General features: G+C 34.5%; 2 protein-coding genes across 4 annotated transcripts; one reads left to right on the top strand and one right to left on the bottom strand.

Moving 5' to 3' along the window:
- Nucleotides 1-1914: 1914 nt before the first annotated feature.
- LOC115968279 (protein LAZ1 homolog 2) lies at nt 1915-7171 on the top strand. The gene is made up of 9 exons (XM_031087624.1): nt 1915-1973; nt 2701-2932; nt 3652-3708; nt 4008-4116; nt 4626-4810; nt 4882-4970; nt 5568-5817; nt 6447-6680; nt 6767-7171. The coding sequence occupies exons 2-9, from the start codon at nt 2783-2785 to the stop codon at nt 6965-6967; spliced, it is 1275 nt and encodes a 424-aa protein (XP_030943484.1). The 5' UTR covers nt 1915-1973; nt 2701-2782; the 3' UTR covers nt 6968-7171.
- A 450-nt stretch (nt 7172-7621) lies between these two features.
- LOC115968278 (inter alpha-trypsin inhibitor, heavy chain 4) lies at nt 7622-16567 on the bottom strand. 3 transcript variants are annotated; one of them, XM_031087622.1, is made up of 13 exons: nt 15939-16567; nt 13600-13752; nt 13259-13471; nt 13151-13165; nt 12743-12859; nt 12382-12651; nt 12091-12247; nt 11749-11826; nt 10600-10700; nt 9946-10116; nt 9315-9389; nt 8662-8769; nt 7622-8252 (listed from the first exon to the last, which is right to left on the bottom strand). In XM_031087622.1, the coding sequence occupies exons 1-13, from the start codon at nt 16320-16322 to the stop codon at nt 7926-7928; spliced, it is 2169 nt and encodes a 722-aa protein (XP_030943482.1). In that variant the 5' UTR covers nt 16323-16567; the 3' UTR covers nt 7622-7925. The 3 variants fall into 3 exon arrangements, with proteins under 3 accessions (XP_030943482.1, XP_030943481.1, XP_030943483.1); XM_031087621.1 differs by having other exon boundaries at nt 13076-13165; nt 15939-16566; XM_031087623.1 differs by lacking the exon at nt 15939-16567 and adding an exon at nt 15526-15602 and having other exon boundaries at nt 13076-13165; nt 13600-13739.
- Nucleotides 16568-17069: the final 502 nt, after the last annotated feature.

The following is a 17069-nucleotide window of genomic DNA, read 5'->3' as shown; positions in this document are numbered from 1 at the left end:
TTGCCTCCACTCATGTTTCTCGCTACTCTTAATGCTTTGAGTAACATAGGAAGATTGGTTTCTTGTGTGTGTGGTTTTTCGAAATATGCAAAAGACTTGAGGATAGAGATTGGAAAACATTGTAAGTTGTATCGACTTGATAACAACAGGAAATTTTAAATTGTAAATGAGTGGAAAACTGAACATTTAAATTTCAATTTGTAAACTAATGAAGAGTTAAGTACAACAGTTTTGTGGGGCATTTTTTTTAGGGGGGAGTTAATAATGTATTTTTACTGCTTTTTCCTCAATTGTTTTCACTTATTAAACATTAGATGCGAGGGTATTTTAGATTGATAAAATGATTGTCCCAAATGAGGGATATAAGTATGTACATACTAGCCTCTAAGCATGTGCTCACGCATGTGCTGAGAGGTTCGTCTATTTTTTAGAGGAATCATTGATACCACTCATTAAGGGGAAATAAAATGTAAAAATAATTAATTAGAAGAGAAAAGCTTGTACTATTTTGTTTTTTTTTCTAAAAAGTAAAACCTGATAACCAAAAGGGGAGAATGTTTCAAAACTAATATCAAATATGTAGGACAAATTAACAATTAATACACAAAATAGCATCTTAATTACACCAAAAGAAATAAATAGTTTCAATGAAATTAAAAAAAAAAAAAATAGTTATTGCAAACCAAAACTAAAATTTAAAGTTTTCCGACCAAATACAAAGCAAATAAAAATAAGAAAATAAATAATTAAAAAAAGGTAAAATAGAGCCATTGGTACTCACAAGTTTGTAGAACATGTTTATATGACATCTCATCTTTTAAAAGATGATCACATGCTCATTCAAATAGACTACAAAAGTAAGGCAAAATAAGAATTAGTCGAGAGTTAAACATGATGAGTAATAGATAAATAGTAACAATAGGAGCAATAGTTGAAGTAATTAATTAAAAGTAAAATTAATATGAAAAGTTGAGATTTTATTTATGATATAAAATAAATAAATAAATAAGTACGTAAAAATTTTTTTGTGCAGTATAGATCTTATTCTTCAAAATTCCCAATGGAAAATTTGAGAGAGGAAAAGGTGATAATATGCATTTGTACAACATAATAAAAGTGTCTATATTGTAAATACATTTTCTTTTAGTTTTTTAGTTTATTGGTTTTATACAATATTTAAAGTCTCACTTGGTTTTAGATATAAGAGTTACATTTAAAGGAAGAGAGGATGATTTATCTGAAAAAGATAGTCATTCATTAAAATAAAAAATCTGAAAAAGACAGCCTTTGAGATGAACATATCTTACTTGGATTATCACTTCTAACAATCAAAGGGTGAGAAGATCTTTATCCAAACACACGTGTTAAGAGACTTTTCTATTTTTTTTGAAAAAAAAAATTAATAATTTACAGCTATTATAATTTGAGATTACATTTTTTTTTTTTTTTTTTTGGTTTCCCACAATGTTTCCTCAAGGCTTTCAACCAGAGACTAATCACTGTTCGTGCCGGGTGAGCCCACGAAGGGGTAAAGCACTGGCCAAGGAAATTATTTTCAAAGTGCAGGTAGCATGACTCGAACTAGAGAGCACACCTAGTCGAGCCAAGTACAAGCACTTTGAGACCAAGAGCTCAACCAACTTGGCCAACCTCCTTGGTTAAGAGATTACAAGCACTTTGAGATTACATTTTTTAATATATAAAAAATACTGGTGGCTGATCTGATCATGCATGTATCATATACAGAGCAGTTAGTGTTGAAAAGTAGAGTTGTACGTGTCAGTGTTTGAACTGCTACAAGTCCGAATAGTGGAGCGTGTCAACCTCGGACGCAAACTTTACTCCGTGGCCCAATACACTTGGAATATGTATGCATGCTCTCATAACTTATATGGATATGACCGTTATTGTTTCGTATTAATTCTTTGGATTTCGAAGAAGCTACATTCTTCTGCATCAAACCCTTTTCAGAGGTCAGCAATATTCACTTTTCATGGACTTCAATCATTCTTTTTACTTTTATTAGTTCTTCATTTGGCTTTCTCTCTCTCTCTCTCTCTCTCTCTCTCTCTTTGGGGGTTCAATATTAGATATGTTAAGCTTTCTAATAACTGAAGCTAATTGTAATATTTTAAGTGCTGAAGTTGCCCCAGTGGGTCACTTTCGATTTACAATTTGGAAAAGAGAAAGTGTTTGTTATTCTTGTTGGAAAGAGAAACATTTCTGGTTGTTACTTTTTTCTTTTTTCCAATGTGGATGTCAACTTGAGAAAATTATATATAGAATCTGTTTAAAGTGAAAAATTTTGTGGCTTAATTCTTGTGCAATTAGTTAATTCTTGCAATTGCTTATGGGTGTTACTGTTTGGACTAGAATGATAATGGTCTTCAATAAGAAAGCTGAATTATCAGTAACAAAGTCAGAATACATACGACAATGAAAAATTCAATTGAAACAGAATCCAATAAATGCAATTACAGTACTGTAGTAGAAGGATATGAGTCCTACAATTAACATGACTTCTATAATACTTGGAAGTTAATGAAAAATATATATATGTGCCAATCATAGTGGAACAGTGTCATGCATTTTTTACATTTTTCTCCATCATTGCATTCAAGTTACCATCCCGAATTGTTGAATGTATATTCTTTCTTACTAGATACTTACTTTATCATCTAATGTTGTAATATATCTCAGGTTGCATACCCATAGGTGGTAAGTCATAGCATAGAGCTTCTATTCAAGTTATAGGCAGTTGTGAGAGGAAGATGTGCAGGTAATGGCATCAAATTCTAGATCAGCCTATGCAGACGCATACCAAAGGCTTCATCAACCGGCCCTCATCACTGCAGGATGCTTTGTAGTTGTAGCATTGATCCTCTCCATCTTTCTCATTCTCCAACATCTCAGATATTACACCAATCCTGCAGTTAATTCATTTCCCTAATAAGCATCCTGACCGTTCTATGAATGCCATACTTTGTATTAATTTGTGTTTCTTCTGATTCACTATTAGCCAAACTGAAATTTTTATGGTGTTTGACCGATTGGGTGTTGCTTAAGCCAATGTAGCATATGGGTAAACTCAGTCGTGTAGGACTAAAAGCCTCTCCTAAAGAGCATAACTTGTTATGCGTTTATGTATATTGTTAAGAGCACCTTTTAAACATTCATGCCTGCAGAATCTTAGACACTAGATTTGCTTGAGGGATGCTTTCTCTTTTACACCACCTGTGTACTAGGATTGCACCCCTCATTGTGCTTTTTCAGTGAAATTTATTACCCATTAAAAAAATTTCCAAGCCTGCCAAAGATAGGTTTTATTTATTGATGGTTCCATTGGCACCGATGGGGCTCAAGGGCATCAGCTTTTTTATCCACAGAACTTTAGGACAGTGGTTTTGGATCAGAATTTTTTTTTCTTTTACTTCTGTTTTAAGCTTGTAATTGACGGGGATAACGGTTTTTCAACTTGAATCTTGCCTGCTATGGCTCTAAAATTTGAACATTTTATAACAAGTGTGTCATATCCCCTATCCACAGAAACATATCCTTAATGCTTATGTAAACTTGCATTCATAATTCTATATAGTGAATGGTACAAAAATGATGACTGACTTAATCTAATCTTAATTGATTTCTATCCAGGAACAAAAATGGATTGTTGCTGTTCTTTTCATGGTTCCCGTCTATGCCACTGAGTTAGTGAGGTTCTATCTCTCTGAAAAGCATATGTTCTGGAAATCTCATATGTATTTTTACTTCACAAAAATGTATTGATTTTAACTAAGAAAATCAAACAACAAATGGCTTTACCCCCCTTCCCCCTCCCCCACACACCCGCAGCCCCTCGCTCTCTCTCCAGGAAAAAAAAAATGGGAGATAGAGAAAGACAAAGAAAGAAATAGAGAAAATGTAATTGCCCAGATATCTGGTTCAGATCTGAGATTTTGATGATTGATCATTTAACAGTGGTGGTAAATTAATGTTTTGTTCTTATCCAGATCATATCGTTGTGGTTTCCAAAAGCATCCCTTGCATGCGACATTTTAAGAAACTGCTATGAAGCATTTGCCTTGTATTCTTTTGGGAGCTATTTGATTGCTTGCCTGGGTAAGCTACTACTGACCAGATCTTCATAAGCAACATTCGCTAATTTGACTTCTATGCAATTGTGCCATTTTCCTTGGCTAATTTGATAATTGTTTAGGTTATTTCACAAACTGTTGGGAAACACTTGGGAGATTAAGACTAACCATTTATCTTTGGAAGTGTTTTACGGTCAATGAGATGTATCTTTACCTTATGTACTTCCTTGCCAGAGAGTAAATGGATAAATATTCTTGACTTTAAGTGCTTAAAGAAAGCCTAATGAAATATAGTACCTCCATGAAAGTTAATAGGAAAGAAAATTATGAAAAGTGATGTCTCCATAAGAGATTGTTACCTTTCTTTTATTAAACATTAACATCTTTAACTTTCTACAACTCAAATTGTCTCTCTATACTCACATATTTGCATTAATCTCCGCTATGTTTGTTAGACAAGATCACACTTCAATAGGTTATAATGTTGCTATAGTGTTTTCATGAAGTTCTTTCTCAAAATAAAAAATATGGTAGGTGGCGAAAGCAGAGTCATTGAACTGCTTGAAAATAAATCACGGAAACAGCTTGGCGAACCATTGTTAGAAGGGGAAGATGAGAATCGTACAGTGCAGGAAAGGTCGTTCAGCAACTTCTTCTTTAAACCTTGTACTCTTGGGAAAGATTTGCTTGCAATAGAAAAATTTGGTCTTGTACAATATGTAAGTCACTGAACTTTCTCTATGTGCAGTTTGAATCTCTCTTTTAGACTAATGTTTTCTGGATAGCCCAGATGATTTTGAAGACAGTTTGTGCTTTCTTAGCATTATTGTTAGAACTCTTTGGTGTTTATGGTGATGGGGAATTCAAGTGGAACTATGGGTATGTATCTTATATGCAAGTCCAACATTTGTACATGTTTCATTATAACATAGTGCTTACATCACATAATGACATAACTCAGATATGCATTTTCTTTTGGGCCATTATCCAGTGTTCTTCATGCATGCTTTTATATCCCTATTTGATTCTGTTGTCATGTTTGGAGTTTGTCAATTTCCCTTGACTTATTTTGATTTTCTCATTAGTGGTTTCAACTGAAATTTCTTTCTTCTTGATTATGCTGTAGGAAACATATGTCATTAAGTTTGTATTTATATGGTTGGGCTACATATTAGTTAATTTTTGTTCATTCTTTATTGCCCTTCATAAGCAACAGTGGACAAGCCCAAACAATAGCTATATTATTATTTTCTTTGGTTTTCTCAGTTAAATTGTGGATCCAAGCAATCTTAGCAGCGCTGAAAACATTCTTATGCGCAACCCTTTTTTTTCACTCTAAATGCTGCTGTACTCTTATCTCTTCCTGATATCTATATATGGCAATGGTAGATAATAACAAGTGAGAAGAAATTGTGACCTCCTCCTTTTTTTTCTCTTTTCTCATGCTAATATCTGCTGCACTCTCATATCCTGCAGTTATCCATATATAGCGGTTGTATTGAACTTCAGCCAGATGTGGGCTTTGTATTGCCTCGTGAAGTTCTACAATGTAGCCCATGAAAGACTTCAATCAATAAAGCCACTTGCAAAGTTCATCAGCTTCAAGGCCATTGTGTTTGCTACTTGGTGGCAAGGTGTGGGTATCGCACTATTGCATACAATTGGAGTTCTGCCGAAGGAGGGAAAACTACAAACTGGACTGCAGGATTTCTTGATTTGTATGGAAGTAAGTTGTTTCTGTTGCTGTGATTTTAAAACTTCCTTTCGTTCTAAGATACCTTTCTTCTTCATATTATATCACTTGAATACATACTTTCAAGAAGCCTCAAATGGTAATTGACAATATCTAATATCCAAATCAACTAGAAAGGGAGATTAATAGTTCTATATCTGACATGTAGAATGTGATAACCAGAGTCCACAGTCCCACAGAGGATGGTCTCACGTGTTTATGTAGAAATATCAGTCCCTTTCTACATGTTACAGAAAAAAAAAAAAAAAAAAAAAAAAAAAAAAAAAAAAAGGATATCTAAGGGAATGGAATAGAAGTGCTTCTAGTCTAATTGTGAGTAATTAGATGAAGTTCTGGTTAGGCATTTTTCACACTTTTTAACTGCTTAGGTTTACCAGTTTGCAAGGATACATGTTTCTAGAAGGGTATTAGTATAATGATTAGGTACTTGTTTAATTTCTGTTCGGTTTCTTTTCATTTCAGCTCTTTGCCTAATTGTAGTCAATGCAGAATATTTTTTATTAAACCATGAAGACTATAAATCGTCACATTAGCCTGTTTATTTTTATAGCCCTGATCATACATCTCTCTCTCTCTCTCTCTCTCTCTCTCTCTCACGGCAGATGGCCATTGCAGCTGTTGCTCATGTGTACGTTTTTCCGGTGGAACCATATCGTTTCCTCCCAGTCTCTGAGTATGGGAAGGTCACTACTGAAACAACCAAAGAAACACTGAAATTAAAGGAAGGTGACAAGGAGAAATCAGCCGTGCTTGAAAAGACGGAAACTAATGTAGAGGCTCCTGGAACAAGTGTCACTGAGAGTGTTCAAAATATTGTTGTTGAAGGGGTCCAACATGTAAGTTCTGTCCCTGATTATGAGCCATTCCATACAAGATATTCAATTTTTAAGTTCTAACTTTCTAGACTACACATTGTGATCAGGTTGTCCAGGACGTTGTGTTGACCATTAATCAAGCTATAGGGCCTGTGGAAAAGGGTGTGACAAAAATCCAGGAGACCTTCTACCACAAATCAGAGGCAGAGGATTCAGATGACCAAGAAGAAAAAGTAGAGCAACATGTAGAAGAAAATCATAGCGAAAGTGAAACTCATGTAAACTCTGGTAGAGACGTGGACACATAAAATAATGGTTATGATGACAGTGAACAAAGAAAAACATACCACGTGCAAATTGTAATGTTTTGTTGAGAGGATCTTGAGACATAAGTTTGATCCAGTGTTGGGATTGGCTCCATGATTCCATTTATTAAGTAATTAGGGTAAACTATGTGCATAACTTCTTGCTATTTTATCTTATTTAAGGCCATAGTTTTCAAGTTTTCACTGTCTATTATCTTATTAACTAATAGTGTTTTTAAGGCAGTATTTCTTTCTCTTAAATCTAGGGAAGTAAAATTCCCTTCTACTCAATTAGAATTCCTACCATTTAGACCTAGTTAGACTGAGATTTCCTACTATTTAGACCTGGTTAGAATGAAGTTCTTAACCCAATTTATAAAGCTTGGGTGTAACACAAAAATATTCCGGAAATTCAATGCCAGGCATCCTAATCGAGTTCGCATCATGGCCCTTCAACTTTCTGAAGCCTGATGCATATTTAGCTAACATTAATTTACAGCACTTTCTACCCAAAACTTCAAGCCTCATTTCAGGTTGGGTGGGGCACAGCAACTGCAAATTAAATCAAATGCAGCCAGCTAAATTTAAAAAACCTATCCATGAAAAACAGTATCTTCTTCTTCTTTTTTTCTTTTTTGAGAAACGAAAAACAGTATCTTCAATATCAAATATATTTTGAACTTGTGGTGACTATCACAAGAGTCAGCCAAAAAAGGTCTACTGCAAATCTGTTGACTTGAAGTAATCTAAGTGTGCTCAATAGTTTAAAACTCCCATGTATTTCGCGCCAGTCTATGAGTATCTAAGTTATAATAAAAAAAACATGTATTGCTATACATAACCCTAAAGTATATAATACTAATAAGTTTAGTTTCTACCATCCTCTCATAAAGTATAAAGCAAAGTATGAAATACTTATGAGCTCCTCTCAGCCCCAAAAGGGGAAGGGAGGGTGAATTTCTTATCGTCCATCACTTCCAGAACAGCAAACAGTTGCACAACACTCAAAGCAGCCAATACACGCTAGAGCAGTACAAAGCTGCGTGAACACGATTGCACATTGGTTATTCATCTGGGAACAAAACTGGATGCCACACATGCAACAGCAGTGACTACACAAACTGGCACAACAATTTGAAGTTGCCTTGATGAATATTTCAGCTGCTTCAGGTAATTTTGATTCTTCAGATCCTGGAGGTATATTATCAGCAGTTGCAATCAAGTTGCCAAAGCCAACGCAAAGGTTTCCCAGGATTATCATTTTCTGGCCTTTAGGGTCTACAGTTTTCTGAGAATGGTTCAAAATGATCACAAAACAGTTCATAAGCCATTATATAAACAGGCAAGTACACAAAATTAGACAATAAAAAATGGTTTGGACTAACAAAAGTAACCCTTTTAAACAAGTTGATGTGTGAAAATAGAAAAATTATTGGTTCAGCTAATGCATCTATAATCAACATCAGAAATCATTTGATCTTAACATAAGTAGTCTTCTTTTTTTCAAGAGTAATCTCAAAATTGGATTTTAGTGATTAGATGATTTACTTCATATTCACAGGGAATGAAATATAAGAGTGGGGGAAGGTTAGCCAACATTAGAACTTTGATAGGTAATGCTCACAAGAATGTCCAACAAATTTATGGCATAAATATGACAATATATTGAAATATCTAGTCAAATCATGAATGCATACCTCTTTTACCCCAAATGATTCTTTGGCTGTCTTTCCTCCTACCATCTCACATAGGACCATATGGGTATATTCAGACGCAACAGCAGTCTGTATGCTCATTTTCGCAACCTGCAAAAAAAATGGGTATGGGACCAGACATTCTTTTCATTACCAGGAATCAGAAACTTTAAAGTAAGGATAGGCAGAAATGGTCAATGACCTTCCTAGTCATGTCATGCACTATAAACATATATCTGTCAATGACTTAACTAGTCATGTACTTATCAAAAAAAAAAAAAAAAAGCCTTGCTAGTGATGTACTCAACATATGGTATTGTTAAGGGTAGAGATAAAGAGCCTTAATCTGTCAGAAAATTTCTAAACAATCAAGCGTATGGGAAAAAATCCAAATGAAGGTTGTAATTAAAGCGATCAGAATTCTATTATTCAGAAACTAGCTATTGTAAATTTTCTAGGAAGATTCAAATTATTCAATCCTAGTTTAGAATTGAACTTGCTAAAAAGCATTCAATTTGATCCAGCTCAAAAGTCAAATCAAGCCATTTTGTATCTACATACTTTTTTTTTTTTTTTTTGTGTGTGTGTGTGTGTGTGTGGGGGGGGGGGGGGGGGGGTGTTGAACAAAGGGGATAATTGAACACTAAACTACATACCTTTTCCTCAAGCTGTTTATTTTCTGAAAGCCACGCCTGAGCTGTAAGTAGTTCTATCTGTTCTTTTGCAAACACCTGTTGCAGAAAAGACACAAATGAGTGACAAGAAAACAAGCCTTGTAGTTATAATATGAAAGCGCCACTACCTTAAACAATACACAAGCCACACAAGAAATACGAGGGACATAAGCTTCTTTTTCGACAAATCACCCATGACATATATTTTAAACTAAAAAGAAAATGGATTGCAAATGAAAAAGCATGTTGACAAGTTAATAGATTGTTTTTAAGAGGTGGCAGCTCCAACATGGATCAAATCTTTGCCATCGTGTAACTTTCAGAAAATAACCCATGACATATATTTAAAAACTAAATGGAAAATGAATAAGCATGTTGACAAGTTAAGATATGTATTTAAGAGGTGGCAGTTCCAACATGGGTCAAATCTTTGCCATCATGTAATTAGCCTAAATTCCAAATCAGGTAATGCTTCTCTTGACAGAGTATTAAAATTAAGCTAACCACACAAACACATGTATGTATACGTAAGAACATCTGGAATCACCATACTTGACCAAAAGATACAACATAAATAAGTAAAGGTGAGCAGACTGACAAGTTGGTTTCTTACCCTGTCAATAGGTATGTCCTTTGCTTTTTCTACTTTCAATTCTATCATATAATTACTCAAATCAGCCAAGACACCTTTAGCTTCAATAGTGTCAGGAAAATTTCCCTGGTATCTTCCAGATACAGTCAATGGACTCTCAGACGAAAGATCTGGAATATGAAAAGGGTACACCTGTCACAATATTTGCAGATATATCAGGTAAGAATAGATTACCATATTTAATAAATTTTGGATATATTTGTCAACTTTCAGCAGATGTATTATGTCTAAGACTGATTCCATAATAAATGCATAGAAAATATAATTTTATATCATCCCTTGGATAATTAGTAAATAGAAATAAAGACAAACAGACAGTTGGAGAATAAACCTCACACATCAGGGAAAGAAAATCTAGAAAATTATAGAACTATAGAAAGCATGATGGTAGATCTTCCTCACAGTGATGACAGAAGTTATTCTCAAACATAAATCCTAATTTATCATTAGCATAGAAAGGCAGAGCCTAAGTTGGTCCTTAGAGATATAAAGGTCAACGCACAAAGGAAGAGACAATTTTAATTATATGCATGTGATACTATTGGAATAATGTAGTTTCATGGTAAAAACTATGAGGCATGTTTGAGAACACTTAAAGACGAGAGAGGGAGTTACCTCAACTTCATTGAGATCATCCAAAATGTCCAGAGTTATATTTGCAAAAATGGGAGACAAAGCTCTGGTAAACAATTTTTGCATTCGGAATTCAACAGAATCTGACAGTTAAAACAAGAAGAAGAAAGAATCGATAAGCTTGGGTTTTATTGATACAAGAGAAAATCATAAATTTACAATTGTTTCTTATTAATGAATACTATCTAATTAAAAGAGTACTTCCTAATGTAGACAAATAGGAATACATATCTTAATCCTAAATATAAACACAACTCGTTTCAATTCCCATCATTCTTAACATCACATAATTGGCAAACTACTGGGTTGTGTACCATTGCAAATAAAGGCCATGACCTAATGCTGGTCCCATTAAGGCAGGGTCTTGGAGGTTGATGTTCTTATAGTCCTAAACTTGAGCGTTTTGAAATAAAACCCATGCACTTGCACATCATAGCTTCAGATTTAATCCATGTATATGCACAGTATAATTATAATGCAATAAGGGCTCAAAGTTCACATATAAGCTGTAAGACTTACAGCCATACTCACTGAGTATGTCAAATTTATCCCCCAAAAAAAAAATAAATAAATAAATTTGAGCACTCAAATCTCTTGTAGAATTTGCTACAAAGTGAATGGACATTGCCAGAAAATGGAGGAACAGTACCCAAAACCAGACCTAAAAACTGTACTCATTTAACTTGTTAAATTACCAATTCTCCCAAAAGCTTAAGCTCTTAGGAAAAGGTTAATTTAATCATTTAACCACATAATTCTAACACCTCCCCCCGGTGTGGGCTCAAATTCCTTTTTAATCCATGAGGCCCAACACGTGGGATTTTAAATGAGAGGTGGAGTGGAGGGAGATAGGGATCGAACTCAAGACCTCCTGCACTGATACCATGTAAAATTAACAATTTTCCCAAATGCTTAAGCTCTTGGAACATGGTTAGTTTAATCATTTAACGACGTAATTCTAACATAACTTATCACACTGAATTCTAGAGAGTTCAAAATTTTCCAATTGCTTAGTGTAACATAAATCATTCATATCGACATCCAAAATTATGTCATCTTAACCATATCAACAAGCTCCCAAGAATTAACTAATTCAAATTTAGTTTTGCAAATTCAATTTACAGGACTGACCTATATCATAAGCAGCATCATATTGGCCCCTGCCAATTGTTGCAAGCATTCGCAGGAAATAATGGTTGCAGAATGAACCTGAAATACATCCAGATAACTAGTCAACTAGAAGTACTACATAAAATAAGAAATCATAATTCCAATAGGTGCAAGTGCATAAATACCAAACATGTTCTAAACTTCTAATTAATCAGGAAAAAAAAATGTCACTGATACTCAGCAGAAGCAAAGATTTGTTTACATCACATTTGAAAATATCAGAAATACTTCTAAACAGTCTTGAGGCAGCTAACCAGCACAAGGCTTCCAAGCAGAAAATAAAAATAAAACAAAAACCATTACCTATTCCAAAAGTGAAAATTCGTGGACATATTGGTCTTCCATCTCTTAGATAATTTTTCATTGTATCACAAATATGTCTCTCATCCTCTACAGCCCCATCAGTAACTAGAAAAATGATGGGAACTGAACCCTGGACATTGGATAGCATCTCCATTGCCTGAAAGAGAAGAGCAACTTATCTTTTGATACTTCCCAAGTGGCATCAATGTCAAAAAAAAAAGTCAAAACTAGAAGTGCATATGATAAGTAAAGTCTAGATAAAAAGATACTGAACCAACTGCAAAATCATACCGTGTTCAGGGGAAGTAAAATGTTTGTAGCACCCCCAGCTACAAAGTTCACAATTATCCATTGAATGGCCCTTTCAACAGCTTCCTTGGTTGCCAATTCCAGTGATGTTGAAAACAGATAAGTCTCTCCATTAAAAGCTATAATGCTAAATGAATCCTCTGGATCAAGCTTAGACAGGGCCGCAAATAGTGCATCCTTTGTATCATCAATTGGCTTTCCCCGCATGCTTCCACTTATATCAACAATAAAAACTATATCCTTTCTGAACACCTATCAGATTAGATTAAATGGGAAAAAAATTATAATAAAAGAAAATCAAAATACAAAACATATCCATTAAATGATGAAGTACTAGACCAACCTTCCTACTTTTCTGATTTCCCGGAAAAAGATAGACACAAAATATCTCTCTTTGATCATTGTCATCCAAAGACGGAGATTGCAAGAGCACACTGCCAAATATATGACTTGAAGAGACCTGAAAAGCAAGCAGATGAGCTAGAACGATAAGCTTCTATAGAATCTGTACATATCACAGTGAAAAGGCTTCTCACGAAAATACCCATGCATCTCTAATATGATCAGATTTTTTTATTTACATTCACATTCTAAGAAACCATCTTTTGATAAGCAGTCAACTGTCCAGGATCAAGATATGGTGACCAAAAAGAGAAAAAAGTAATCTGTATCTTACAGTGTAGGAGAAACTAAAATCAGTACTTGACCATGAGAGAACTTCTGATTCATATAAGAAGCCCAAGTTTCCTACCTTGCGCCTTATTTCCTAAAAGCCAGGGTAAAAGAACCACATCAGTTATTAAGAATATAATGAATTTAAAGTACCATACTACCATGGAAGTGTTAATGAAATATGCACCTTTAAAGGATGACTAATTTTCTTGCACAAAACTTGAGTTCCAGTACCAGCATTCGCATTTAGTTGTATCTTCTCTTTTTTTGGAAGTTTCTTTAGAAGAGGAGTGACATACTCGGGGAAAGTAAATGGTACATTCAAGAACAACTCCCCGTCACTATATAAAAGTTTCTGAGACCAACTAATTTTTATTGATAGATTGGAGCCCCCATCAACCTTGGAAGATAGGAAAAGAAAATTTTAGTTGAAAATGAATCAAACCTAATAAATTTAGACAATAAATAACTCAAAGTGCTTACACACAACAAAAATTTCAAAGTTTGTTCTATTAAATAATTAGTTACCTGTGGAATTGTTAGGGTAAATATGTGGGGTTTTAAAAAGCCACAATCACCGGCTCGAGCTGTTTTTGCTGTCCCATCTATGTCTTCCGTTGCAATGAGTTGAGTATGGTATGACTTTCCAAGCACATCAGCCACAACACCTAGAATTGAACCCTGTTAGCCAAATAATATATTAATTGAGAACATAAAATCAAATTCCAGCACCTGTGAAGTAATGATATAGCAACAAAGAGTTCCACAAGTAGTACACATCCAAAGGAATATATTTTAAACCAAGAAGAATATTTTTGACAGTTAGATAGTTACAACAATAGGAGAGGGGGTTTTTGAACCCAGGTTCTCATGATAAGGGAGAGAAGGCAATGCCATGGATCAGGATCAAGTAGCAACAAAGAGTTCCACAAGTAGTACACATCCAAAGGATTATATTTTAAACCAAGAAGAATATTTTTGATAGTTAGATAGTTACAACAATAGGAGAGGGGGTTTTTGAACCCAGGTTCTCATGATAAGGGAGAGAAGGCAATGCCACGGATCAGGATCAAGTTACACTTTGTGCAGCTTTTCTTTAATGTTACATCGCCAAATAATTCTTTATTGGATTAATATTTTAGAAATCCCACAATGAAATTACATTTTCTTTATGTTCTTAACAAGTACATAGAATTTCATGCCAATTGATTGTTGCTTACTATTTGATCCATAAACTCATCTTTTATGCATAATTCTAAAGTACAAAAAACAAAATAAATATATAAAATAAAACAAAACAAACTACCATTGAAATTTTAAAAATTTATAGATTATTATTAAAAAAAATTATAAATCAGATAGATATTGATTAATGATTATCTTCAAATTTTGTAAGCACAGAGAGTATAACAAGAAATGTAATCCAACAATGGGTATGTCAAGATGCACCTCCAATAAAAAATTATTAAATGATGTAAATTACTATAAGTTAAACCATGTGTAACTCTCTCTCTCTCTCTCCCTTATATGTGTGTGCGTGTGTGTGTTTGGGGTTTTGGGGGGGGACATAGCATGCACCACATGATTCAGTACCTCTGTAACAGCTCTTAGGTATCCCAAACAATCTGTCGCTCTCTCTCCCCCTCTCTCCCTCTCTCTATACTTGAAAATGTTTATGAGTACCTAGGAAAGGAAGCTATCTTATATCAAACTTCTTGATTAAACAAAGCACTGTACGATGATTTTCCTCCACTTCTAGACTCCCATTTTGGATGTAAGTGGACAAAGATTCTAAATAGGATAAAAAATAGCTTCCTTTTCTCCGAATGGTAAACAATTTCCAAGTCTATTTCTTCGTTCTTTCTAAAACTCAAATTGACACTTGTTCTTTACTTCTTTCTAAACTTAGGGATCGTATATTGTCTAACAAGTGGTCTCTCCAAATACAACCCTTCAACTTCTATATTATACATCCACAATAAAGAATTTAAATTCACAAAGCTCTCAACGTTTCATCTGTTACAAACAACAAATTTCACGACTCTCTTCACAACATAAGAGGCTTATGTTGCAGCATGTGATTAGTTTAATGTTACTTTCATAATGGGACCAATATTGACATCACTTTTATTTTACACCAATCACTGCCCATCATCTCAACAATTGTAAAGATAAAATATATAAATAATTGAGATTTATTATGTATCTAGACTTATTGTAAAAACAAAAGAAATAAGTTCATTGTTAACCTGAAAGTGCAAAGCATTAGCAACCCCAAAAAACCAAATTTCAAATTTTAACTTAAAAAAACGCTTAAGCTCATGAGATTGCAAATTGTGATTACTTTCACATAAAACGCATCACTTTGATTGTACACTAATCAAATCGTGTCACTTCAACAATTGTAAATTTTTTTTGGGAGATATATTATGTATCTAGACTTTTTGCACTTACAAAAGAAATAACTACACTGCTTGTAACCTAAAAGTACAAGCATCGAAAATGAATTCAAATTCACAAACTGGGCCCCAAAAAAGATTCAAACTTCAACTCAGAAAATGCTTCACCTCGTAACAGACAAAAGAATCACACTGTTTGTAACCCATAATTTTTAGCACAATCCCCTAAAAAAACTTCAACATCACAAACTGGCCCCAGCAAACAAAAATTCAAACTTCAATTCAAAAATGCAGCTGCTCTGCTCATACTAACAAAAGAAACACACTGTTTGTTTGTAACCCCAAAAACCCAAATTCAAAACTTCATTCAGAAACTCAAACTAAAATCCCAACAAAACCCAAATTCAAAAATAAACACCAGAACGAGGAAAACCAAAACTTGAATTGAAAAAACTCACAGACACAGACCTGTTCTCCCATGGGGATAGCTACGAGACAATCACAGCTTTTGCTTCCCATAACACAGTGCAGTCTCCACGACCCACAAACTCTAACGAACGCAGTGTCCAAATAACAATCAACCTCCATCTCAACCCCGTTCATCTGCAACGGAATCAGCGCCGGCGGGTCCCTCCGCCCATGCACGTGCGGCTGGTAGGTCGGTATGTCCGGATTGTCCACCATCGCCGGGTCAAATATCACCGCGTAAACCATCACCGCCGTCGGCAGACCCTCGGTCGCCGCCGGAGACTTGACCATATGCGCCACCGGCCTCGGCGGCGCCTTCCCTCCATACACGCGCTTCGATAGCTTCAACCCGTCATCCACAGCTTTCACAAAATCCTCGGCCATCAAATTAAATTAAAAATTAATAAAAATGAAACCACTTTTTTTTTTCTCTCTCACAAAATGATTAGCAATATAATTTCAAGTAAGTCCTATAATATAACAGTAACTTTTTTTCTTTTTCTTTTTTTGAGTGGGATTTGGTTTTTTTTAGCAATTGAAGGGACCGACCATTTGTGTGCTTTGTTTGAAATATTTGAATTTTGAATTTATGGGAGAAAGTGAAGGACGGTGGTGATGGTATGGACAACATGAAATGAAAAGTATTGTTGTTATTCTTAAATTATTATTTTATTAACTTATTATTTATTAGTATTCAATTGTCTTTTTTGTGTTTTTTGAGACACGTACGTTAAGGTTAAAGTTTACGTGGCATGTAAGGAATGCAAGAGAGATTCTCAGATCAGATCAGATGCTTCATTTGGCCAAAGTTTACTTTTTGATTGATTTGCTAAGTTTGTAATAACCATTAATTTAATTTAATTTTTAATTTAATTAATGGGATGATGATGATGGGGCAAAAATGGGTAATTACCTATAAAAAACAAACTATATAGTTAGTAGGGTCCGTTTACAAACTATATGTATTTTTAGCAACTCGAGCCTCAAAGACTCGATTTTGGGCCCCTAAATCGAGCCTCTAAGGCTCGATTTTCATGGGTTATTCCTGTCTAATGTGGCACTTTGTCCAGGTGGAGTCTACATGGAAATCGAGTCTCTAAGACTCGATTTCCAACCCAAAAATAAAATATT

This window comes from Quercus lobata, chromosome 11 (genome assembly GCF_001633185.2).
Source record: "Quercus lobata isolate SW786 chromosome 11, ValleyOak3.0 Primary Assembly, whole genome shotgun sequence".
NCBI classification, from domain to species: domain Eukaryota; kingdom Viridiplantae; phylum Streptophyta; class Magnoliopsida; order Fagales; family Fagaceae; genus Quercus; species Quercus lobata.
Note: the sequence above shows the minus strand (reverse complement) of the source record. Positions and strands in the feature narration are given on the sequence as shown.

Bases quoted from the DNA above. Each gene is read 5' to 3' on its own strand.
- LOC115968279 (XM_031087624.1), top strand. From the start codon at position 2,783: ATGGCATCAAATTCTAGATCAGCCTATGCAGACGCATACCAAAGGCTT. The intron at 4,811-4,881 runs GTAAGTCACTGA...TGGATAGCCCAG, and splicing joins AATTTGGTCTTGTACAATAT to ATGATTTTGAAGACAGTTTG. The intron at 4,971-5,567 runs GTATGTATCTTA...CATATCCTGCAG, and splicing joins GAATTCAAGTGGAACTATGG to TTATCCATATATAGCGGTTG.
- LOC115968278 (XM_031087621.1), bottom strand. From the start codon at position 16,322: ATGGCCGAGGATTTTGTGAAAGCTGTGGATGACGGGTTGAAGCTATCG. The intron at 12,860-13,075 runs GTAAGATACAGA...CTTGCTTTTCAG, and splicing joins ATTTTAGTTTCTCCTACACT to GTCTCTTCAAGTCATATATT. The intron at 9,390-9,945 runs GTAAGAAACCAA...TTTCTGCAACAG, and splicing joins AGGACATACCTATTGACAGG to GTGTTTGCAAAAGAACAGAT.